Here is a 27,069-nt window from a genome sequence, read left to right as displayed (position 1 = left end):
TGAGCTGGGGTTCTAGAAAAGCCTGCCTTTTGATAGGAGCCGGTCGAGCTGGAAATCTAGGAAAGGGTTCTAGGAAAGGAAGGGAAGCCTGCCTTTTGATAGGCGCCGGTCGAGCTGGAAGTCTAGGAAAGGGTTCTAGGAAAGCCTGCCTTTTGATAGGAGCCGGTCGAGCTGGAAATCGAGGAAATGGGAGAAAAGAAAGCCTGCCTCTTGGAGGTGCTGGTCGAGCGAGAATTGGAAAACCTACCCCGTTGGGTGCCGGTCGAGTTGGATAAGTTCTAGATCAATGTTAGCAAAGCTGTTCCGAATATAATCCAGATAGGAACACTTACTCTCTCGAAGTTCCCGAAGTGGGACATAAAGCACCTAGGAAGGTGTACTGGTCAGGTTTTGAAAACTTCGCTGGCTGGTGGAGAGAAGAAGGAGAGGGGAGGAAAGCCTGTATATATACTCCTAGGAATCCCAAAAATGAATTCTTACGAATTAGGGCTCAGGGTCAGGTTAGTAAGTCAGGGAGGCATTTAGAAGCATCTGGAGGTGGAACGCAGAAGCAAACATCACTCTGGGAGGTTCTAGGAGGGTAGCAAACATTGGAATAGACGCCTGGAATGACGGAGATGGTTGCAAACTAGCCAACATTCGATGAGCTAGGTGATTCTACAGAGATAGCATATAAGCAGACATGGGCCTAGACCGCTTGAGAAGGTATCAAACACGCAAAAAAGCAAACACCGAAGAGTCTAGATGACTCTAATATGCTAGTAAACATACAAACATGGAGCTATAATGTTGGAGAAGATGGTAGATGAGCAAACATTCGAGGGTCTAGATAATTCTAGAGAGCGAGCAAATAGGCAAATATACGCTTACAATACTCGAGAAGGCAGCAAAGGAGCAAACATCGCGAGTCTAGATGATTCCAGTAAACTAGTAAACAAACAAACCTACACCTCGAATGCTCAAGAAGGTAGCAAACAAGCAAACACGCACACCTCACCTCACAGAACCAAGCAAACACTGCTCTAAAATCTTCCTTTGGCTACTCATAAGGTGAAGAAGCAAACATACGAGCTCTAGCTCATTCCAGCATATCAAACATGGAAACGTAGGCATAGAATACGGGAGAAGCTAGCAAACAATGGTGTTGAACCGTCTAGATAGGCTTATATTCCGGTGATCATTGATCCTAATTGGCCGAGTGATTGTGTCTGATTGGCCGAGTGATTGTGCATGACCCGACGACCAAACCTGGTGGGTAGGGCGACCATCTCACAAGGCGCGTATTATATCGGATGGTCAGAACTTTTGATAGGGTGGGGGCGTCAGTTGTGCCGAGGCTAGGATAGGGTTGTACCTTTTGTGGAGTTCTGGCCGTAGTGTCGAGGGTCCGCGGGGTGGGGCAACTCGGCGGAGAAATCCCGAAAGAGGATATATCGATATTAGCTTGAAGCCTGTGAATTCCATAGTGATCTCGGAAATTGGTGGATGACTTTAGTTGAAGAAGTTAAAGGGTAATACTTGCAACCATCAGCCATCGCAGACTCAGACCTGGTAAACGGAGTAGACACCTGTTCACTGGAAATAATGTTCTACGCTAGAGTATATTCGTGTACGTACCATGGGCAGCGATTCGCGCCATGCCGGCATACATAACACCTCCGGCCTCGTCGTCCATCCGAAACGTAACGACAGACAGTCAACCGCAAGGCCGGGGGAATGATCTATGTTTCCAGCGGGTATACAGTATCCATCTCTACCTACATCGCCTCTGTACATGCTAGAGACCAGCACCTGCTTACCCCGCAGAGTAAGAGATAGTAGAACCCCACACTATTCGCCGAATAAATGAAGAACGCTAATCTCGGTACTTCTCTAGCAGCATTATTTAAACATCCAAGGGCACTCATGAGGATAGTGGAGATTAACGCCGACGCCCGACGCCGGAAGAACCTCCTGGAGTACGCTAGTGCTTCGTTTAATTACCTTAGCAACTAGGCCATGCATGGCCAGCGAATCGAGTAAGGAAGGCTGACTGACCTACCCGGGGGGAAGTGGTCCAACTCTCGCCACGATATATTGGCTGAGTCGATTCGTAACAGGGAAGGCCGAGTCCTGGAAGCTATGGATAACGATACCGCCGGGACTCTCATTATTCTTTGGTATCAGAGGAGGGATAAAGACATGTAGTGTGGTCCACGAGGCCGCTCTAGGCGGGTAGAGATAGGTAGGTTGATCATTGAGGCGCCTCAGTCTCGTGTGGTTCATGCCTTTTCTTTCTCATGGGAAATAGGTGATGCCTCGAGGTACTCGAGCTAGCTCGGGGCCGATAATTCCTATATTCAGATTCGTCAAAATCATATTTTACAGGAATACTAGCATGAAGATGTAGGGAGTACTTCCAATATCCCTATCAGAAACACCACCCACTGCATATATGCCACTAATACATGATTGGCTAAACCTCGAGTAGCTCAAGGCAAGCAAATGATTTGCCTCAAGCATGCTCGCCTCGCTGACCCCATTCCTTGAGCTCCCTCGAGGCAGAGGTCTCGAGGCAAGTCTTCGAGCGTCAAGGCCTTGTGGGCCACACTAAAGACATGCTTTTAGTAGAGTGGGGCAAATTGCCGCAGGCGGTGTAAGAAAGGTGTCTTCGCTCTTTATCTCCCCCGAGATCAAAGCCAATCTTGACTTTGATAATGATAGATATTGGGATCGGTCGAGGCGTTGTCTGGCGGGTGGTTCTCATGATACAATATACTGCTAAGTGGTTAGGTTAGATGAATGTATATAGACCAGCGTAGTAATACTTAGGTCGAGACCCCCGTGCAAAGGCTTCTTTCCTACCATCTCGAATTTGTAACTTACAGTATCAATTTCGTTTTTTTATTCTTGTATAATCTTGTGTTTTGTATTCTAGATTAGTATACTCTAGTCATCCCCCTTCTCGGTTTTTATCTTTTTATTCTTTCCTTCATTTTTTTGTGTGTTCGATTATGCATGTATGTGTTTTGCGAAAAAAATAACAAAAGAATATACAACCCGGACGTTGGAAAGAAACCCATCTACTAGAGCACGCAAGAGCGCGCGAGACATATACGCCCTACCAAATTCTATCTATTAAGCTAAATCTCCTCTTTGCATGTACGTAAAAAGGAAAAAAAATACAAAAGAATATACAATCTCCCGATTGTACAAACCCCACCCCTGTGTTGAACGCTGCGCCTTCTGCAATCGAAGTCAACGTACAACCTATCCTCGGTGTGCTGCGAGTGTTAACCGTTAGGCCACACTCGCCATGTGTTTTGCTGGCCGGAAGTCATCTATCAGTGCCAAGCTTACCAGGAATGCCAAGACTAGCTGATAAGATTAGATGCACGGCTTATCGGATCTCACGAATTAATTGCGAATAATGCGGCGGCGGAGTCATATATATTCGTCTGCTTTATTCATTTCTACGTAAAGCTATCATTTAAACGTAATCATTATGAACATGGGTTGTATGATCCGGTGGTAAGAGTTGCTAACTTGACTGCGGCATTGTTGTGAACCGTTTTCCTTTCTATAATAACTGCTTTGAACGATACTGCTCCCACCGATGATCCTGAGCACTTTCTTTCTTCTATATAAAGTTCATTTTACTCTTTTGTTTCTGGTATTGAAATGAGGCTCTCTAATATAAATGCAAACTAAGCCGGTTTCTACACATCAAGAACAGATAGCTTCAAAGTACATAGGTTCCCAAAGTCATTTTATTCTGGCTCATTCAAGAAATTCGTCTATCCGAAACCTTCCTGCATGAACAGGATGACTGAGGAAGCTTCCTTGATGAACTGGATTCTTCCTCGATGAGCCGTTTTCGAAAACCTTCAGTCAAGTCAGAAGGTTTGGGCTGCAATTAGCTTACGTTGGGGGTATTTTCAAGTGGGGATATACTCAGAGCGCGACTAGCCGTGAAAACGCTGGTTCTCTGTATAGCTGCGGCAAGGACAGAGTAAGGGATTGTGCAAGCTGTGCCCTCGAGCACCTATCACAGAACGAATTTTATCCTTCCTACGCTAGGTATAGAGAATCGGGGAACGAACCCTTGAGAAATTTCTAAGTTGTTTCTTATAGGTCGTATTGAATAATTATATATGCTTCTCGGTTGATGGCGACCGTATAGGCGTGGTGGAATGGCTTAGCAAGACCTCTTGGATGAGCTTGTTTCAGCTCAATTATCCTGAGTGGCCTGGAGGTTTTCGAAACCGGCTTATGGAGGAAGGACGAAATTCGACCAGGAAACGCCCTGGTTTATCCAGTTCATTTGGGAAACTTCCTGGACGAGCGGGCTTCGTGACTGAGCTGGAATATCTCCAATTGCTAAGGGGTGCCGGTACCATATTTCGCGGTAAAGCTGCGGCAATAGCTTGGTGAAGAGAGGATAGTTTGAACACCTCAGAATCCTAGGTTTGGATTATATTGTACTTTTTCTCCCCGAACCTGCCGTATGGGAACTCAATTCTTTATACCTATATACTTCACACATACCTTTTCCCATTCCCGTCGATCCCCGGCCTTCTCCATCATGTGGCGTTTCGCTAATCCAAGACGTAAATTAGTTGTCGTGTGGCTTGTTTATTCACTTGTTGTGTTTCTTGCGGACCTTGCGGTTGGAGCATGGAGACATGATGAATAAGGGTGGTTTTGGAGGTACCGGAAGGTCTTGAGGTTGGCAGAGTGAGCCCCATTGTGTTGAAGTGCTGCTAATTATCCCTCTATCATTGGCGGGTTGTTATTAGAGTGGACACTAGTCTGTTGACGAAAAGGTGATAGTAATTCCCAATAAAAGAACTTCGGATTCGGGGTGCAGATGTCGTCTAAGTTCTGGAACAGCCAACTAGATGGTCCTGAGATGTTTCCGGCTATTTCGAGCTGGATTTTTACCCTCTCATGTCCTCGCTGATAAGGCCCAGCGAGAGCTCGACCATCTGCTTGGAATTCTTGTTAACAATAGATACCACTATTCGACTACGATCAAAGACCTATACCCATGGTTAGACGTAAAACAAGTAAAAGAGGAGCAGAGAAAGAGGTAATAGGAGCACCCCCACCTTTCGATCTTCGTTCTTGACCAAGTGGGCTTTCTTCACAAGACTTTCATCGAAAGTCCTATCATCCATCCCCTCCCTCGTCTACGATACAGAACCGCTGCTACGCTTTCCATACACTCCCCAATCCCTCCATCCACCGTCGCCCCCGGGGTCACAACGTTAACAAGGCCAGTATCATGACGGTCACTTGCTCTCGACAATAAAAGCAAGCCGCCGTCATAATACCATCCTAATCAGCATTTGACGCTTCGGGGGATGATGGTTGTTGGTAGTTGGGGATGGAAAGTTGAGTTGGTGTTGGTTGATGGTGGGGTTGGTAGTTCGGGGTGGGGTGTTGTTGTTAGGGGCTGCCGGGTTGTTGGAATGCAAAAAGCAAAAAATTATAGAGAAATAGAAAAGGCGAAAAAAGGAAAATAGAAAGGATAGAGAAAACAAGTGAAGAAAATAAAAGAGAAAGGATTTTAGGAGGATGTTTTGGATCTGGGGACCCGTCTGGTGTTCCTGCATGAATCGATATTGCCGGACCGGATTTCTCTCTCGAATCAGGGCACGTATTATAAGTGCAAGAAACTCATCATATTCGCTATTAATATGAGCATGTAGTATGACCAAACGGTATACAACGTAGAAGACTATAGATACGAGGGGCATTTACAAATCTTGTGTTTGTCCTCCACATCTTCTCTTCGTGCCATACGGGGCTCAGAGGAACACTTCTTATCTGTCTCAGTATAGCAGTCTTACCGCTGCTTTGCACTGGGCACTAGGGATTGGAAGGAAACATCTCATGAAGCAAGCAGCGGGATAATCCACGGACACACCAGTGGTCCAATGCCAGGAGCTCAAGACCCGCATGAGCATGCCCAACCTCATCTACCTACACTGCCACTATGAACCACAGGGTTAGAGATGTCTTCTATCTCATTCATCAGTATCCTCCTGTATACAATAGCCCGCCTAGACCCAGAATACATCGAGGACAAATTCTTGCCTCAATCTACCTCCCAAAATTCCCCCACCCACCTCCGCATCCCGGCATTAACGAAGTTGGTTTCTTGGCTCTCGTGCGCTCCTGATAGTCAGTGGATTGGAGGGACAAAAACCATCCTCGTCAATCCCTGACGCTTTGAGGAGTGTTGGTGGTTGATAGTGGTTTGGTGAGGTTGGGTTTGGCGGGTTGGGTTACATGTACAAGACACACTCCACAAACGCATCTTGGTCGTTCTCCATCTTGTGACTCGCCTTTTCTGAAGTGCCACCGATGGTGATAATTCTCCTGCGGAGTGGCCTTGTCCCGGGGGTGAGGGTACGTGGTTTCACAGCTAAGAATATCAGGTCGATCGTAGGAGTTTCGCGGCGGCGTTTAAACAGCTGGTTTTTGAAAAATATTAACTAATTGTGGTTCCATCCTCTGCCCAACTAACCTCCCCGGTACGAAATCGTCAGTCCATTCCTCCAAGCGGTGGGGTAGATGTAGCAGCTAAGGTGGGTGCTCGCCCCAGTGGTGGAAGACATCTAGAAAAAAATAATTCTGCGGAATTGGTGCAACCTCATAGTTTTATCTTGTCTTTCTCTCGCAGTGCAAAATGTGTCTAGATTGCCCAGCAGTGAAAAACACTTTCGTGGAGAGTATCTCCCCCACTGACTTGGACGGAGGTCCGCCTAGTAGGTGAGGGAGCGTAGGGTGATGGGTAATTACAGGTAAGAGAGACCCACATGGAGGTGCAGTACGGAAAAACGGGGTGAAATCAGTACTACACGACTACGGGATTTAGTGAAGAGTACGGCATTAAACCGGGATTACAAAAGAATACTGTAGCAATGCCGTATTCTTACTGCATTACTAGCACATTAACGGGAATAACGCAGCGTATCCATAACCTTTTTTGGTATTGTAGTCTTCCTATCCCAATCATGCACCACGCGTGATGCCCATCTTGCGGCAAGGTGTTGTGTGGTTGCAACGTTGTTGTCGCCACTAATATTATGGTTGGTTGCAGTGGTAAAACGAGTGACAATCCATGTCCGGTTGTCTAACGTTGCTCCTAATGTCTACCATCGCACATCTCATGCGAGCACCCACCCAGCAATCGAAAGAAGATACTGCTCTCCTCCATCCCTGACGGCCATTGACCTGATCCCAACTGGAATAACAAGAGGGGGGCGCTCGTGCTCAATACCCTCGAGACCTCTACCCCACTATCCGAAGGGGAATCGAAGGTTGCCGACGAAGGAAAAGGTGCGACAATCGGACTCAACCGCTCCCTATTGTCACACATTTTTAAGTAAGGCCTTCTGCGAGCGATCTGGGCGGGGCCGACCTTCTCGCTTACCTCCTTACTCAGACTCATAGGACTTCAGCTTGCAAAACCTCCGCCACTTCAGAGATTCACGGGTCCTCCCGTTCCTCCGCAGTCTTCTACTGCTTTCACTTTTACAAATCTACTAGTTGAGCTGAAGGCCACTTGGAGGAGCGTGTGGCCATGGTGGCAACTTACAAACCTCCAGGGGGTGAGGGGACTCCGCCCGGGTTTCATCACCGTTTCTGTCCGGAGAAGAACTTGCACATCCAGGGGTGACGGAGATATACTGGAGGAGCTTCAGCACAGACTGCGGGATAAGTGATACGGATCTTGGGCCCCCCCTTTGTCATGCGGCTCCGAGGTAGGGCGTATTGCTTGGTCCTATTCTTCTAATTTCTGAGCATTGATTTGGGGCTCATTTTCTTTCCATCAACGTCCTGCTAATGAATATCGGCCCACATTCAACCACTAATCTTCCCTACTTCCATGCACTCGGTGGTGCACTATACTCGGCTGTATTTGGGCTCGGCCAAGGAGGGGGTTTAAACAATGAACATCCATAATCGAGATTGCAACCAGACATCGACCACAGGTCTAGGCAAAGTGGTTTTCGATCATTGCCCCTCCGCCATATCGGCTTTCTTCTGTAAGCCTCTTCCCCCTTGATGTGCGTACCTCATACCCTACCAAGCTAACCACGTTTGCCGCAACGCAGGCTACCTCCCGTGACATCCCGCCACTCATATCTGGACAGAAGATCAAAGTACGGTTACCTCCGGGAGCGTCGAAAAACGATGACTTACTCTTCCCATCAAAGCGAGCGTTGGGTCCTGGTATATACCACCTAACCTCCGCCAGCTAGGCTTATGTAGCTGTAGTTTCTGACCCATTTGCGAGAATGAGCTCTGGTCTTGTGGCGACAGAAGAAAACATCATCACTATAATAGTGGGAGAACGATACCTCCAATGGTATCCGGTAGGTCTGCTCCCACCTAGCCGTCCAGCACCAGGGATGCTCACATAATGGTGGAGCACCGGGTTCATGTTTGCCTGGTCTTAGCTGAATTCACATGTTTTCTCGTGGGATGAAGTAGAAAAAGCGGGAGTGATGGGGGCGAACTCCCGCCTCTAGCACGGGGGAGTAACAGGCTGGGTCAGCTCTTCTCTTATCTCTCAGCGCATTCTCAGGGTGTAGGCATCGAAAACGATCTCTTTACCGTGCACTATAAAAATACGAAGGCAAAGAACTCCGGGGGAGGACCGTGCATAGTATGGTATCAAACGGTGGCGAAGACCCGTCTCACCCAAGAATGTTCGGTTCGGTGGTTTTAGGTGCCAGCACATGAGGGGTAACATGCACCAGAGCGGAAGGTTTGAAGAGGAAGACAGTTATTTCGTCACAGGCTACTCAACGATGGGACTCAGTTTTCCGGTTTGATCAAGTTACTGATATGCAAGAGTGATTTCCCTAGTACTGCCGTCATATCACCGGAGGTATAACAAATATTCATATATGAAGATCACTGAGGGAGGGTCATTACCAATCGCGCCCTTAGTTCGCCACGTGCTAGCTCTATCGGGCGCTCAAAGACTAGGCACAGGACCATAATTCTTTCTTTATAAACATGATATTGACCCAAATTCCTACAGACTGGTCAATCGCTCTATACGCCCCAAAATGGTAAAGGTAAGGTAGTGCGAGTAACGACAAGAACGGTAGGCCGCCGATCGACTCCTTCGCCTCTTTCTCCGCACCCCCAGAGAATTTTCCCGCAGCTTTATGAGTCGGAGAATTATTGGTGGGCGTATTAGGGCTTGGAGGCGTGATGGAAGACAGTATAAGAAGAATCAGGAGTTCAAGCGCGGGTGGGCTGGTTATTGCATGCTCCGAGATTGAGGACTGTTTAAGCACAGCGGGGCATAGAAACTCGCATTGGGAAACTAATAATTGTACCACTGGAACCAGGATAGTGGGGGGTGAGATTTTTCTACTGGTTATCTCATCTATGGCCTACTTACTTTACCCCCGAATTATAAGGAGAGAAAAACGGCGGGGGACCAGGAAGGTTTCAAAAAGGCATGACTAAAGAGGGTGGAATAGGTGTCCCCTTCGTCCACGGAGGTTCGATGTGCTCATCAGTGCCCTGAATATTCTCAATCCGAGCAAGAACACATAGAACAAAGACTAAGATTGAAATATTCTTTTGTATAACTTTTAAATCACTAATAGGACTTGTTTCCATAGTGCATATCGAAAGATCGGAGCTGCGTTTGGGGTTCTGGAAGATAATGCTAACTATCTAGGTATTTGCGGCCCTTTGTGGGGAAGGTTTCACTTGTATAAACCCCCGGACCACGCGGGTATGGAATCTCGGGACGATGATGGGGTAGACCAATATGGGTAGGAAATAGAGCGGGCCCTTTGATGCTGGAGGAGGTGATACCGGTGCTACAAGTGTCCGGGGGCACGTAGATTTCAAGCGGGGAAGGTATTTAGATCACCAAAATCGTCAGTGCGGAAGTGGCCTAGAAACTAGGACTCGGGATGTGTCTGCATTGGCAACAGATTTGAAGCGTGGCGGCGGTTGGGTCTAGCCTATCCGGACCTAGGAGAGCGGGTATGCCGGGAGTAAGTATAGTACTACTTGTGTTCAAAAGAGTCCGTCGTCCTATTATGCCGGGGTGTTCTAGGAAGGATTATTGATGCCGATCCTGGGCAAGACTCTGTCGTAGATGATGAAGATGAGGTCTTGGGGAAGACGCTGTTCAGAACCGGGATAGAGACAGAACGGGAAGTGTGAAGAAACGAGGAAGGGGTTTAACAGAAATATTGCCGTGGACATGTACGTATGTGCTTAGATTACAAGAAAGAAGATAAAAAGGAAGTAGATAAAAGGGCCGGACGAAACAAAATCCAGACACAAACTCCGGAATAGATCTCACTAAGGCTCATGTACGGTGACTTAAGATACATGCTATTGTCTCAAGGTTCTGATAATGTGTGACTTCCAGCCTGGTGAAAACAAAGGCAACGTAGGCTAATGTGGCGGCCCGTCTGAATTAAACCAAAAAAAAAGAAGAAAAAGAAAAAAAAGTCGGCGATCCGTCGGGGACAAACCCTAACCCACGATTCTTGACGACGTGTAGTGCATGGTTTGTAGGTTCGCGGGAGATTGCGGTACATTCGCGTCATCGGGTTGCAGCGCCTTTGAAAAAGAGTTTTTTTGGTTCTGGGTTGTACCGGTACAGGTAGATGTAATCTATGGTTTCCGCTGATGCGAGCGGTTGATTGCCGGAATATAGACGAATGGAAGTAGACGAGCTGTTATGAAACAAACGATATTGTAAGAGGTTTACCGCATTAATCTCTATACCTCTCGCCCTAGTGTCTGTAAGCTAGAGGGATCTAGGCTTGCAGGTGGTCTCGTGTAATCATACTACACCTAACTCCCGAAGAAGAGGACGCAGCGGGCTTCAGAAATACCAAGAACAGGCCAAAAAGAATTTGAGAAAAAAAGATCAAAAAGTCTCGCTGCGTGCGTATGGCCTTTTTCGACATATAGGTATTGAATGCCGAGTTATTATACCATCCCTATCAGGTACCCCTCCCACCCCTGTATCGAACCCATGGCCTAACGATGGACATGGGAACGACCGCTACGGTGTAGTGTATCATCCCCGAACGAGGTGTCTACCCTTAGACCACACCTCGCCCACACATAACCTACTACGCCGGAAGTAATATTTAAAGGAAGTGAGAGTAAAGCGAGCTAGTGGTACACCTAACCCTAGCATTCCTTGATAATTTTAAGGCAGGCACAACGTGCATCACGCCGCCCACCACCAAGAAGTACTCACCCCCCACCACCGCGCGTGGGTGCTCTGTTCTCTCCCCGTGAAATAAACCGGACACAAGTATCCTCCTCGTCACTTGATTGACATGCACCTCTGCAGCCAATTACGGAAGGAGTCGTATCCGTGTGTCGGCTGGCTGGAGGAAGTGCTGGAAGTGGTAAATTATCGATTGATCATCGGGATCGGGAGGTAACCAATCCCCCGAAAGGCTACACCTCTAGATGTTTCTAAGCATTATCTTGCGTTTTATTTCCCTTATGTCTCCCGAAATACGATGTGTTTTTTTTGTAATTTTGATAAACGATTCAAACAGTGATTTTAGTACGTAGGCCAACGCGCCTATGCATGCGGCAGAGCACCCGAAGGAAGATAACAGAGCTTCTAATTCCTGTGGTAAAAGGGCACTATACCTACAGCGTAAACCTATCAATACCTCATAATTATAGAACAAATATCATCAGAAAGCAAACACCCGTAAGCATAGAATCAATCAACCTAGCTGCGCCTATAGATCTCAGTACCGGTATGAAGGCAGGCATGGACAGACCTAGAAGTACACAAACAGACGTGTCGTATGGAGCAGTCGTGCTATATAAAGCCAAACCACCTCCGCACATTTGATTTTAATTTCATCATCACAACCATTATAATCATTCTTATATAAACTCACATATATAATGATATTGAAATCCCCTACAGGCACCCCTCTTCACGCTTGCTCGCGCAATGCACCATTGCCCGAAGTATCTCAATCTCCGTATCGGTATATAGTAAAATCTGTAGTCTATCAGTTCCGGTATTCCTCCCAGGTCCTCCACGCCAGCAAACAAAAGGATGTTGGCGTATTTTCCTGTAGAATGTGAGTATACTACTTACCTGATAAACCATACCTTCATCATATTTTGCCTAGTAGTTTTATATACTAATCCATCCGTCCCTGGATGAAGCGGAGAGAAATATCTATCTAAAATCAGGACAACCCCCCAGGAGCTGTGGCTTCTGCTACCAAACAGTAGACCGTGCTGTGAAATCCTAGCCTGGACTTTCATCGATACAATATATATATATCCTCGTCGAGACATCGAGAGATAATAAGGAAAAGGAGGAGAAGATGGCCGATATCGATAGGTGCATGAAATCACCATAGTCATTATCATCTCGCCAAACAGCGTTACCGTTTAATAGTCAAGTAATGCCTTCGATTGAAGCCGAATTCTGTCCCTTGCATCGAAATCTTCCCTATATATTTAGGACATATATCATGGCCGGAGCTCGTCCAAGCCCTTTCAGTATCTTCATTGGTCGAGTGCGTGAAATAAAACTACCCCACTGGCAAAAGACCTCTTCAACCATCTGTGAGGGTATCTACCGGCGGGAGTGCGCGTACGTATAACTGTTATAATGGTAATATGTAGGATGTAATTGCAAACTAACTCAATCATCTATAGCATGATGTTGGAAATTGATAATGTGATAAACCTAAGAGGGAGTTTCATATTGTGCAGAACACCAATTGGTCTTAGTCTAAAAGCTTTCGGTTTCGGTGAGTTCCGATAGGTATCATCTGGGGGGGCCCTACCTTTGCTGACTACTCTTTGGCTTAGTAGTAGCTTGAACCCAATACTATATACTTATTACAAAGTGACTGAGAGATCTTTATCTCATTTCCAATGCTTCGGTGGTGGGAGCTCTCTATACCTATTTTACACGTTCACTCTATCCGGTAAGCCTATCATTAGCATCTCGTGATGATAGACAAAGGTACTAACCTAATCATTGACCGGTGGACATAACAGCTTCCTAAGCAACAATACGGAAGAGGTCGTCGAGCTACCCCCCGGTACCCACGAGATAGGTGGTAAATGGGTCAACAAACTCAAATACCCCGTTTCGGGCTACGAATTAGAAAAACCACACTTTAAAGCTAGGTGCGTAGCTCAAGGCTATATATACACGGTAATTAGGGGTCGATTACGACCAAATCTACGCGCCAGGAGCGCGTACGGACAGCACCAATATCTGCGTATCAATTTCCGCGGCGTTTAACTGGAAAAAAGAAACAATGGACATTTCTAGAAAGCAAAATGGAGGAAGGCAGGCAGGTTTACCTCCGTATCCCAGAGGGGGATAGATGTAATCCAGACACGTGGCCATGGGAGCTCACGCTTGGAGGTGATATTCCGGCTAGGAAGAAGAAGAGGCATCTCTTGACGCAGGAGAACCCCGTTACCATACTGCCTGAAATGAGCATATATGGACTAAAGCAGTCTCCGTGGGGGTGGTATCTACTGCTAAGCGCATCTGGTAACCTCGACGGACAGTTGTCAGGCACATGTATGTATCCAGCCTTACGCCGTTGGCACCGGGGGTAGCTCGATTATTTCTGCCGTATGGTTGCTTAGCAAGTTGTCTAGCTTCTTCTGGTATGCCTCACCCCACTGGGTATACTGGGGACCCTACATCGCCTCTCTAATCGTCGAGGGTGTAATTATTTTGGCTGACAGGGGTGGCTGTTCCTAGACTTGCTCCGAGTGACACTTTGTGATGCTGGCGACTCGTTCAGCCCCTTATCCTTATATACCTGCCTCTCTACTCGCAATAGACTCAAACAAAGTCGGAGTTATCCGCATGAAATGGGAGTCTCACGTATCAGTAAGGAAGGAAGCTATGAGAACGTGGGGGCATGAGCGAGAGACACCCGTCCCGAGCAGGGTTTCCAGTGGTAGAAACCGGTTATGATAGAACACAAAACCGCACCGACTACTAGACCAAGGAACTCAACCTGTACCAACTGTACCAACTGCTTTTCTTGACAGTTTGAACCGATTTAACTGCTTGAACCGCGGTCTTATGTCTTGGCATACTCCCATGATAAAAATAGCTCTTCACATTCTCAAACAAGGTGCTCGAGCTTTGGAACTGTGGTGTTCAAATTAAGGAACCGTGGTGTTCGAGCTCATGAACATGAGTTGTATTAACCGTTTAAACCGTTGGTACGACTGGTTTTGCAGATTTCTAAACCGTTCAAACTATTTATTGAGGGCGATAAAAACTGCACCAACTGTTAAGTTAAACGGTTTAGCTAAACCGGTTTGAACCATATAACCGGCGAACCACTGGAAACTTGGTCCGGAGTGCGGTATTCAAGTTGGTGATTCCGAGAGCGAAATAGAGATACGGGGCCTGGTACCAGGTTGCATCATGCTCACTCTGCCCCCACGGGGATGTAAGGCAAAGGAAGTTGATGGAAACTTGTTTTCTCACGTCCGCTATTGTTGACAGTGTCCAAGCGATGAAGGACCACGTCACTCCTGATGAGGATATGTAGGTATCGGCGTGCATAACCCCATTTATACTGTACATTCATTGGTAGAAAGTGCGGAGCTCCGTATAGGACCTGTGTTCATAGATGTAGTACGTAATCGAGGAGTCGAGTTGGCACCTCACCTATCGCCGGAGTCTTATCTGCTTGTATCTTGGCACTGATAAGTTGATGCCAGACCTGGGAGTGAACTGGCGTTAGGGACGATAAACACACATGGTGAGTGTGGCCTAACGGTTAACACTCGCAGCACACCGAGGATAGGTTGTACGTTGGCTTCGATTGCAGAAGGCGCAGCGTTCAACACAGGGGTGGGGTTTGTACAACGTCCGAGTTGTATATTCTTTTGTAATTTTTGTGCGCTGACCCCAAAGAACGCGTTTCTTCTTCTTCTTTCCCTTCCTGCGCGGGAGGCGGGTATTATCTCCGAATACCTTGGTGATGGAAACGATTATCAGAAGCTACATCTTCCACTTCAACGTAGATATAACTCCTCTGGGTAAATTTAAGGTAACCGCCACTAGTGTTGTCCATCCAGTCTTCATCGCGGTGTACAAAATGTCGTTTTTAGCTTAAATAGCGTGAGGTAGCTTTGGGCTAAACATGAGACCTGAGGTCGCTAAACTGTGGAGAAATAGTGTATAGTTCTAGGTAAAGTTTGGATGATTTAGTATAGACCGTATGCCGTTTGTTTTATAAGTTAGCTTTGCTTCAAACTAGAACTGTTTAATATGAGAAGAGATCTATACCGCTTACGTTAACCCTGCCGCATTTTTATAAACAATTACGTGGGATCTTGTTAGACTCTCTACACCACTACCAGCGAAGGGTGCCCTTGCCTCACTCAACCGGCCCGCCATCACTACCGAGCGGTTCCTTATATATCGTGAATTACCAATTAGGTAATATTGCACCAATTCGAGCTGGTGACTTTACGAAATAGAGACGTTGAAGAGCACAAATTAATCCCAATTCTCGCAGGTATCAGGTATTCGTAGCCTTGACCCTACTTGGAAGCGTTTCCTGCTAAAAGAACAAAAAGCAAGATCAGGTCGTACTCTCAACTAAGTGTTTCTTGACGAGTTAGGACATTCTAGCTTCATTTTAGCCAGTAATTGCGTACCGTTCGTTATAATAATTCAGATGATATCCTTTCTATATAGTTGCCTCATGCCCGGGAAACACCTTCTCCCCCTTTGCATTCCCTTCGTCCCAGAGACTGCTCAGTATGGACGGGTGATTCTTTGAAGTCCAGCTAACCAATACTCCGGCGCTGTTCAATTTGGTTTCAATATATGTAGTTCGCCGGTATACACTATTCCAAGAACAAATGTGACGTAAGTAGTCCGAACTTACATCCAGGGCTCCATATTACTCCTATGTACTATATACCATGTACACAGAAACAACGATCTCTCGAGTACATCGTTTTTGTGTGTACTACTAAATCGACATTTCTCATTTCTCGGAAGAGTCAACATCGACAGCCTTATATCCATATATCGGTCGAATAACGAACTGTGATAGTAAGTTATTGAATCTTATATATGAAAACGGAAAACATCTGGGGTTGAGCGTGATTGGCTTGTTGGAAATAGATAAAGAATAATAAATTCGGAAGACTGTGACTTTCTTGCTTTACTTGCTTAACTATAATACAGGGGGCATATCACGCCTGTATTTATACAAAGATATTGTACCTAGGGCAGACCTTACATGACTACATATTCACATATTGCTCCTAGGCTCGCAATACAGTTCCGACATGACTTGAGGTGACGGGACCGAGTGATAGCCCATGACTACAAATACATGGACAAGCAGAAAATTTTCAAAAGCTGAAGGAGATGCCATTGTATAGAACAGAAAAAGACACAGTATTTCTAGTACTGTTCAAGGCGTGCGGTATGGCTGGTAACATTGTGTTTCGGTCTTGTGGTATGTGGAGTCATCAGGTATCACTCGCTTGGCTGTATACTCTTTCGGCGATGGTGTTACGGAGTAATACAAAGTCAAGATGGCTTCTAACATAATTACAACGCATCGGGAATCTACGGAGGCGGTTTAAAACCTTACGCACTTAGAGGGGGACTAAAGAAATGCGTTAAAGTATTGGAGGACGGGGCTGTGGGTGGAGCAGCGGAGCGTGCAGATAGGGTTATAACAGATTAATAGATGTCGCGTTTACGTTTACAGAACCTTTACAGTTCATAGATTGATTGGCCGAATATGAAATAGTGAGCGACCAACATTAATGCTAAACTTGCCGAAAGCAATCCCCAGTTCAAGTCAGGATCCCAGGTGCATGCATGATCTCATAATACAGTTGTACCTTCCGAATAGGGAATTGAGTCAAATATTTGTTTTATTATACTACTAGAGTTCAGTGCCCGTGATGGATATAAGAGGAGACAACTTGTCACTTTCTCTTGACACTTACCAGCAGTACTCCCGCGCGACATAATACCTGTGAGAATAAAAGTCCTAGAGAGACAAGACTGAAACGTTTCTTAAACGTTATCTGGTCCTGGGACCTACCACAGGGTATTAAATAGTTTTTCTCCTTTGCCTTGCGTATTTCAGCTCGGATGAATAGTTCAAGCGACCCTAACCCTGATGACCTTTTCTATCACATCTTGCCACGACTCCACGGGAAGGGCTAGGTACCGGTTTCGAAATCCACACGATCTAACCGTAATAGTAACAACCCAGATGAGATTAAGGTCAGTTTAGTCCTGCCTCGTCTTGTGTCCATCACTAAAGGTGGCATCGGTTCAATGCACCTTATCCACGAAGGATCCCGAGTCGTAGTGCTTGTTGAATTCTTGGGGGCGCCACCAGGGTCAGGGAGCTATGAAAAGCTAGGGGAGATAAGAAAAAATCTCCTCTGAAGATGCTGTGTGATACGGATATTCCTCTAGGTAACTACGATAACAGCTAGATAACCCAGGGCCTTGAACTGGTTTTAATCGTATATCGACAGGTTTTATTATTCCCGATCATCCTGATACTCAAGGGACTCTTTAGATAGCTTCTTCATTACGAAACACAAAACTGTCACATTTTCAGACTGTTTTAGATGAAATCTCAACGGTAATCTCTTTCAGAACGTATTTCAGCCTCGGTCACCGTCTGGGATTTGAGCTTTCCCATATTGGTCTAAGGCCTTGTCTCCAACCTCCATCTGGAAGCTTAGCAGGAGTGCGTTTTTATATGGATGAGAGTTCAGAGATTCCTGGACGTTGCCGGGTACGTTTGGAATAGTTCAAGAGATCGTCATCATTGAAGAATTTAAAACAGTGGTGAAAGGCCCTTCTCTCGACATAGCGCGGCTACATGCCCCGATCTGGCATTACCCAGGATTAGGACCATCCTGGGCTTTATCCATGTTTTGATCCGTCATTTTACCTTCTGGATGATCTGAAGTAAGCTGGGAGAGCGTGAAATGTCCTAGATTAAAATGTAGGGCTTGAGCGGTAAAGTATTGCTCTCCGGTGGTGGAGCTGGGCCGGTACTAGTTGCGAGTAGAATTTGGAAAGACCCAAGAGTTTGAGAACGCTCTCGAAGCCTGTATATATTGAGATCCCTATTAACCTATGATTGAAATTAGCAGGGTAGGTTGGTGTCGCTGGGGAACATACCTCTCATGAATGTAGCCTCTGAAATAAACAGCGTGTTGTACGTTGTCACAAAACAGTTCGATCTTGGCGCTGAATCTATGACCAGTCATGGAGGCTAGGAAACGAACCGGATACCTCCTAGTATATCTGATACACACTGATTGGGCACACCGTCAAGACACCTGAGGAGCCGATAGGATGTTAGAGATTCAGCATTCCCTCCTACAGGGTGGTTTCGAATCGTTTAGTGGGGTACTTACCAGTATCCGCCGGGCCTTTCTTGAACTCCTTTTCGTGTTCACTAGAGGGGAGGCGACCGCGCCATGGGGAGTATCCTGGGGGAGTATGAAAATCAAGGGGTGGAACGATTACCCTTTATGGCTCTACAAGAGGTACGAATCGCAAAAAGAACGGATCACATATTGAATGTACTCGAGATTAACTGCTAAGTACCCCTGTTCACGCAACCTCTCGTCTATACATCTTGGGTTAGCACGTGCTTCTGCCCTTGGGCTTGGCTGAAATTGAGAGGTACGAACAGCACTGACGGTAGTACTTAGGCCGTATCCAACCTTGCCCTTTTTCTCCTTCTCCTTTCGCTCTGGACCACGCTCAGCACCTGTTTTCACAAGCTTTCATTTCTACATTCTTCCAGAAAGGATTCTATTCTTAATAGATATTTACATTCAGCCATGAGTTCCTCACCTGTGGCATACTTTCCTTCCTCTCCGCCGCAGTATACGGAGACAACATCACCCCCGATCTCCGATGTCAGAGTCGAAATCTATGCTAGATTGGTCGAAATCAAAATGATATTTTATCAAATGAACTACTCATCTTTCCTACGGGATAAGAGTCATAAACATTGCAAGAGGTCCCCTCTTCAAAGAGCAAGATTGAATGGAATACTTGCAAAAATCCATGAGGACCTTCCGCTCGTGATGAAAGATTTCCGTAGGAGAGCAAGGTTTATCATGGAAGTCGGCATCTACATGACCGAAGACACTGTATATGAGGTCGATCGAGCGATGATCGAGAAGATGAGCATCGTATTCGATGCTATATTTGTGGATGTCACCATTCCCGATGCTAAGGAAATGGTTGCTATTGTTGCTGGAGGGCCCGAGTATCGAGAAGATGTAAGAACTTAACGAGAGTACGTTAATGATGTAGACTAACTATACATTCAAGAGAGCACTGGCAATTGCAGACAACGTTAAAGTTATGAAGGAGCAAATTAAAGAAGTGGTATGTATAACAAAAATCTTGAAGGAGCCTCAGATATATAAGGCTTGGGTAGGTTAACATTTTCGTCTTTAGGGGTTTGTCCTTGAAGGTGTTTGTGTTAGTGGGAACGAATTCTCTATAAATCTTTCAAGAAAGGTATCATCCTAATTCTTCTTCTTACCTAAGCTTCCTTGTTTTTGTTCTGCCTTTGTTCCTCGAAATGCAACTAATATTTGGATAAGTCCAAGGGCAAACACAAGCCCAAGGGTAAATCTGGTATATCACCTAAACATTCTAAGGAGAGACTGTCCATCACACGTAGCCACGGACCCAAAGTGGTAGGAAGACACGTCAGCAGCTTTTCACCTCGACAGGTAGATATGTCGAGATTGCAAACAGGAGACGCCGAACCAAACCATTCGGAGAAGCAAAGTCAGGCGGCCGCTGAATGTTCGTCTTCACATGCACGTAGCAACAAACGTCAGAGCGGATCAGCAAGTGACTTCCAACACCAGATTGCTGATTATGAGGCGACAAAGTTTCATAGCAAAGTCGAAGAGTTGCCGAGCAGCGACAGGACAATTGATGATGATTGGGAGGAGAACGATCGTCTTATGCGTTTACAGGTGCCCAAAACAAGTACTGAAAAGAAAGATAAGGCTGTTGAGAAGGTTCCTACTCTCAGCACACAAGGACCTGGCTGTCAGAGTCTTGTCACTACCGATACCTCATCTCTTCCTGTAGAGTACTATCACGAAGACGGGAGCGAAGAGCGGATCGAGAACCCACAAAAGGCCGAATTACCAGTTAACGAAGAATATGGGTCAATTGAATGGCCTTCCTCACCACCTTTAATATTTAGTCCCATCCAGACCACACAGAAGCTCAGTAATTTTACAGGAAGTACAGCGATTGATCCAAAATCTTTCGCGGTTGAATCTTCTCCAGCTACATCGAAAACCTCTACTATTGAGAAAAGAGAGGCCCGGAATCCAGTTTTTACCAACAGCACGCTTGCAAAGAGGCAAAAAGGTCGGCCCTCAACATCTATTGATGGTGAGAATGTTGTAGGTCCTGATAAAGGAAATGTGCATATTGGAATAATCGCCTCCGATCACAATTCGGAGCATCATAGCAAGAAGAATTCATGCTTTGACACCGAAGCGAATACTCTCAAAGAACGGCCTTCCTTGTCGTTGACAAACCCAACGATGTTTACCGAACCCAGAATTGAAGAAAGCCCCATTTTACCACACCTTATCCCACCCTTGGACAGTAAGAAGGAAGTCATGAAAGGTTTGTTACATCACGTATATTAAGCTCAGGTATTTAGTCAGAGCTCCGCTAACACATGAATGTGGAGAATTATTAGGACTAGAAATTGAGTTGCCCGCGGTGATCGATGAAGAACCCAAGTTGAATGCCTGGTTATCTGCCTCCTCCGATGTACGGGGGGCCTCAAAAGTGACTATTCTGGAAACATTGGCGCAACTGGCTGTTGACAAACGAAAGATCACATCCGCCATCCATGGTCAGCATGGAAATAAACAAGCAACTTCCTCCGATATTACAGCGAATACTCCCAAGCCATCAACAGCACCTTTCACCTCAATGGCAGCTACGAATATCCTTGACATGTTGGGGAAAAAGGATTTGTTTGGAACCAAAAATATTATGTTGGGAAAGGATGCCACAACTCACTCTCACATTGTTGAAAATTATGGAGCCGAAGGTGTTCGTCAGACACAAGCAGGTCCCTCCTCCAGCATGTTAGGCAAAGGACCCAGGAAACGAACTCGAGAGATGAGTGAAGGAGACGGCCCTACCCAAAACCATTCTCACGACCCACCTATGACTTCTCCACACAGTTCGGGTAAGTGTTTGGTTGCCACTAACGGATCTCCAGTCACTGGTGAAAGGCGTTTCAAGAGGGCGCGCTACAACGCATGCACACTGAAGAAAAGGGCCAATACTATCGATTATTACAGTCTGGGCCGTCCATTTAAAAGGAGTAGGTTTGGCCGCCGTGGTACACCTGCTCGCCCAGCCTGCCGCGACGGCAAAGAAAATCCCTTCTTGACAACTGGTACCCCTGACATCGTTGAGCGCCGCCGTCTCTTCTTTTCGAAACGTTCATCGGAAGATAGCCATGATTCCGGTACCCCTGAAATAACCGAAAGGTTTCCGGTGCAGTATGCAGAGCCTGGGCGCATCTATGATAATAGTCCCGAGATAATGCGCTCCAGCTTGCCGAAACAGACACCCCCGGTTTTGATTGCCAAAGACGCGATTTCTTTTGTTAGCAATTCAGCGAGAGATCGTGCAATGGCTGCCTGGACTATGTCCGACGAAGGTGAAAGATCACAAAAGTCTGGAGCTCCTAGTTCTCAACGCAAGACGGTTTTCCCACGCATTCCAGTGAAACGCAAATCCATGAATTAGGCAACGGCAAGTGGCACTGGGCTATATCACTTCTCAGTGGTGAAAGAGAGTGCATAAAGGAGGAAGATGCCATTTTACATTAAGCTATGGTTTTTAATTCGTTATTAGTACTGACAAGAGTATGTCTCCCGACATTTGGGGTGTGGGGCGCGCAGCAGGAAAATGAGAGTGGAGAGGTAAATTTGATAAGATGGGCTTTCATTTCGGTGTTGGTACTAGGAGGAGTTTTTCTTCTTATCTTGCGGATGACGGTCGGTGGCAGAAGTTGTGGCATGTCACTGAATCTGGTTATTTCCTATTCTGTTACTAACTCTTAATTTTAAGCCGTGTAGAAGGAATTTGTGGTTGGCTGTTCCGAGGTCGGGATTGCTTGGATAGTTTTCATATCATTTTACAGATTCTTCCAGGTTTCCTTTTTTACCTTGCATTGATGGCTATGGTTGTACGTATCCAATGGTGGAAGTGATGCGTATTTCAGGTCATATCATTACATGTCTTAGCAGCTTTCAGCGAATTTCATATTTATGCTGTATTTTCATGCTTGGGCGCCTAGATAGGTAAAAATGCAAACGGTTATCACCGAACACTAGTTGCTATCCTTGTGGAAATATCAGTTGTCCAGTTTTATCATTGTGAAGATTATGAGCGGATAGGTAGGAATAGGATAATGGCTCGATACTCTATTTCACAGAATGAAATTTCCTTCAACAAGACATCTTATACAAACTGCCCACATCCATCACATATATGGCTGCTCTTAAGCAAGATCTTAGTATAGGGATATTGGTAACGCGGATGAGAGAGAGTGAGCTAAGTGTTAGTCAGAACTCGAGCTGTCAACTAGGATACGAATTGAAAAAAAAAAAAATGAATAGAAATAACACATATATATATTCGATGAGTAAATATAAATAGCTCCCATGGTCGTTTGTTCACTCTACGTGAGGACTTTTGCGGTGATAGGGGCATATGTCAATGATCGGCCGACCATCTTGGCGCGAGTGAGAGTATGTGAGCCAAGAACTGCAAGGGCTGGGGCTATATGAGACATCCTAGATTTTTTTCATTTTTTCGCTGATGTTGTGGTTGTTGATGGTGAGTTTGAGTTTTATTAGCTCGGTGGCGTGGGAAACGTTACTCGTTGTCTCTTTCTATCACACTGGGAAAATGGGCGGGAACATAATAGGAGTTGCCTGAAGGCGGTGTAGAGTGGCAAATGTATGACAATTTGAAAAAGTAATTGATTTCAAGCTGAGTCCTTCTTCGTTGTTCTTCGCAAGATGGTGGTCAAGTTTTATCGTATGTATTTCCGGAGTTCCCTGTAGGCGGCTTTCCTACACACATCGGGGGTGCCGCCTGTGCGTGAGTAGCGAGCACGCGAACACGCAACAGAGCTGATGTTTAGAGCTAGACTTACTTTCCAATGGGTTTGAGAAAGAAATCTTGATGTCGGGTGTGCGAAGATGTAGACGGAATCAAATTATGAATGATGACATGGGTGCGGTTCAGTTGAGGGGAGGACTGGTATGAGCTGGACATCTTCGTTGTTGGTCAAAACGGGAGGAAAGGGACACATTTCATAGAGTAGAAACAAACGCTTATTACCCAATCTTGGGCTCACCACTTGTCTTTTGAGAGCAGAAATGAACAGTAAACTCTCTATTGCAAGACCTATATTATCCTTCCGTACCCACACATTTTATTCCGGGCAACGATATGCCAGAGGCAGGACCTTTGGTGAGAACGTTGATTCTTTTCGCCGCAGGTTGGTAATTTGACTCGCGCCACCCACCCCATCAGCTTTTTCATTGATCTGTCGTTAGTACAAAACTATCCGCCTCGGAATTCTAGATGACCAACAAGGGATGAGGAAGCCTCATTTGGAGGGAGGAACGAAGAAATTATCCTCAGCTTTCATCTGTCACTGAGGTGGGTTCTCTGCAGAGTGAGTTACAATACACCTGGTACCACCTGAGTAAGGAGAAGGAAGAAAATCATACCTAGTTCATGCAGAAGCGAGGCAGGCAACCATACTGGTTTTGAAGGTCCTAGATTATGAATTTGGGATATGAGGATGGTAGGCAAGAACTATGAGCGTTACACAAGTTAATGGCAGGGTAATTGACATTACGAAAGTCTAAAAATGAGACTACTGTAGGTGTGCCGCTGAATACGTCCCCAGGTACACAGCAACCCTGTTGACATACGGGATCATGCCGCTTGTTGTGCCGCTCTCAAAAGCATTTCTCTAACAATCCGTCAAGCAACAGGCGAATAATGCTCCTCTTCCTCTCCTTCTCTCCTTCATCATCAACTCATCATTTCATCGCCTCACGATGCGATGCCCAACGTCTACATCAGGTCGATGTTCATCCCCCCTTTTTCCCATGAGGGTCTCTCCAATTGCGAAAGAGATATTTTCACGTGCAGAAGTCATCAAACAGCGTCTCAAGGTCATGTCACAACCGTCATACCAACCGGTTGAGATCCCCGACCCACGCTTCTCGTATCGCGACCTAGCCCCATGCTGGCAGGAGCCTCTCGAGACTATAGAAGAGATCCCTGCGTTGGAAAGTGACTCCACGGCTGGAGATAGCCTTCCTGAGATAAACAAGCTTATTCAAAGAACACTTGTGAAGGTCTCGCCTCAGCGGCCGGCGACGGTACTGAGGCCGGAGGTGTACTTACATATGGCGGCCAAGGTCCAGATGATTGTTAAAGATTTTTCTGTAAAGGAAGCGTTGGAAATTGTGGCGGTGCTAAATGCTGGAACATTTGTTGTGGTATGCCAGATCTCAGATTAGGGGCTACTCTTCTTGTGATCACTGCTGACCATTTGGGCTTGTAGGATAAACGGGGGGTGACAGATGTTTGCGAAAAAATAAAAAGTATCTGCTTTGACAATGTATGTTATTGCAGTGAATCTAGCATTCTCTATAACCTACCGCGGGGAGATCTAATCTTATTTGAGCATTAGGATGTTTTGCTACGAATTACCGGTGTAGACGTTGACACACAGGTTTTTGAAATGCGTGTGATTGAAACCAAACTCTCCGCGGTTCCCAAGGTCAAGACACCACCTCGTCAAATTTTCCATTGCCACTTCTCCGAACAGGGCAGCATCTGGGACCAGCTTGAACAGGAACAAAAGACCGACTCTTCCCAAACCCCTGAAGTCCAAATGTTCACACCAGTGGTCTCGTCACATCCTCAAAGACCAAGGATGACAACTAGGAGCACCCGGAAGTTCTCCGTAGCCGACTATGGATCCCCCTTCTTCGGCACTACACGAGAGAGGCGCACCTGCTACAACGAATTCATCCCCCTCGACCGCTGGTCAGCCGCTGCAACATACGACTTCAAAAGAAAGTTTCATCCGACGGGCTTTGGCCGAAGCAGAGCGAAGTTAAATACTCTTTCCCGCTCGCCTGACTCAGATGAGAATCCTTTTTTGGCCACTACGAGCAAGGCCCTGCAGAAGCGGCGTTTGCAATTCTTTGGAGTGGAGGCCCGGGTTGACGACGAGGGGAAGACCAGCTTCGTTGATTCTACTGTGAGTGTTTTTTTCGCGCGTTTTCGCGATGGTGCTTGTTTTTAAACGAAGTTTGCTAACTTTAATTCCCATTTTATAGAAGCCGGTTAGTACCTGGATCGATGTCAAAACAGCGTCTAGAATCCCACGCCCGCTTGGGGGGTTTCCCAGATCATTTTCTGCACCTCCCGCCTCAGAGGGTAGGACACCAGCCTACCAAGCAGAGCGCCAACCAGCACGCCAACTAGAGTGCCGAGGAGAGCGTCCAAGGCAGCAACAGGGGGAGCCGGTCAACTCGGTGCGTCCTACACAAGCGTTTCAGCGACGCTTCCTTCTCTAGAGGTGGTAAGGTGGGTGACGATTCGTTAGCACAACAAAATATCAATTTCAAACTATAACTTAGAGATGATTCAGATTTTCATTAGTCCTGAGTAGTATTTATGGGCTTTAATTTGGGAGATGTCAGTGTTTCTGGGGGTTTACTGTAAAACACATCTAATTTGTGGGTACGCAGGGGAAAAGAGTGGTAAAGATATATAATTAGAGGGCTAAGATTATACATTTATCTACCACTTAGAACGGAAGGAGGAGGGAGAGCGGTATGAGCTTCGTGAATAGAAATAATATCGGGGAGGAGTTAACTGTAAACGATTAATAAACCATAGCCTTTTATCCTAGATCTAAGCCGTTCCACTTGATGGGGTCTCTCAGACCAGTTTTCTCTGGAATGCTGGCTTTACAAGATAGTCCCTCAGATTAGCAGCGCCTTTAACGGTAATCTTTCAGAATATCCTGAACCCACGTAGTGAGACTAAAATACATGTTTAAATTTAACATTGTCACGCAATCCGGAGATAGTTTTGATGTCCTCTCTCTGCAGCGAAGAGGTCATAACATCAGTCGTCTCATGAGCTATAGATACCTCACACGTCTGGCAAGACAAGCGCGTTACATGGTACAGAATAATCTCCCGACCCTGCCTTCAAACTAACCTTTTTTCAGTTTTCTCTTGTAGAAGGTAAACAAAAACTTCATTTAACCTAAATGCCTCACGATAGTGATGATGCAGATGAGATATGTGGTATTTCTTGGCTGTCCAAAAAGTCCTTAAAACAGTTTCGTACAAAGGTTTTTCACTTATTTTTCTGTGGTGGAGTTTCCAGAATTGTATTATGTAAAAAAAAAGAATGAGAGGAAGAAAGAAAGAGAGAGAGAGGGGGGGGAAATAAGGTCCTCGTCAAGCGCAGAAGAAGAGTAAAATCGGAAAATCGAAAAGCTGAAAAACCGAAGAAAAAATGTACCCAGGGGTGCCGGAAAGTGATGGAACGACTCAATTTACTACGCACGATTTCAACCACATGCAACCCAACTTTGACTTTAACGAAGCAGCGATATATAGTATGTAAAGTAAAGATATTATGAAGAATTCATCAATCACATCAAAATGAAAGAAATTACATGTAACGTGGTTTGCGAATTCACTAAGACCTCAGCCTATATTTCCAAGCCGTTGCATCACTTTTGGGTACCCCTGGGTACATATTTCGTACATGATCTCACACCTGACATCTCTTATAAAATTCCAGGTTTTGTTTCCCCATGTTTTTCTCCCGTCCCGAGTACGCAAAACACAAACAAGGTTCGGGAGTCCCGTGTCGCTGGAAACAACTAATCAACT

The 27,069-nt window shown here is 45.9% G+C and overlaps 2 protein-coding genes across 2 annotated transcripts; both read left to right on the top strand.

The window, feature by feature from the left end:
- Nucleotides 1–18,882: 18,882 nt before the first annotated feature.
- On the top strand, nt 18,883–21,859 carry LAJ45_01179 (uncharacterized protein; the record flags this gene model as incomplete). Its single annotated transcript, XM_046110777.1, has 4 exons — nt 18,883–19,329; nt 19,382–19,438; nt 19,660–20,713; nt 20,790–21,859. 4 exons carry the CDS (start codon nt 18,883–18,885, stop codon nt 21,857–21,859), a joined length of 2,628 nt encoding a protein of 875 aa, XP_045975955.1.
- A 2,387-nt stretch (nt 21,860–24,246) lies between these two features.
- Nucleotides 24,247–25,731, top strand: LAJ45_01178 (uncharacterized protein; the record flags this gene model as incomplete). Its single annotated transcript, XM_046110776.1, has 4 exons — nt 24,247–24,642; nt 24,708–24,764; nt 24,837–25,412; nt 25,492–25,731. 4 exons carry the CDS (start codon nt 24,247–24,249, stop codon nt 25,729–25,731), a joined length of 1,269 nt encoding a protein of 422 aa, XP_045975954.1.
- Nucleotides 25,732–27,069: the final 1,338 nt, after the last annotated feature.

This window comes from Morchella importuna, assembly GCF_003444635.1.
Source record: "Morchella importuna strain M04M26 chromosome Unknown Morimp01GS002, whole genome shotgun sequence".
Lineage (NCBI taxonomy): Eukaryota > Fungi > Ascomycota > Pezizomycetes > Pezizales > Morchellaceae > Morchella > Morchella importuna.
This window is presented reverse-complemented; position numbering and strand designations above follow the sequence as displayed.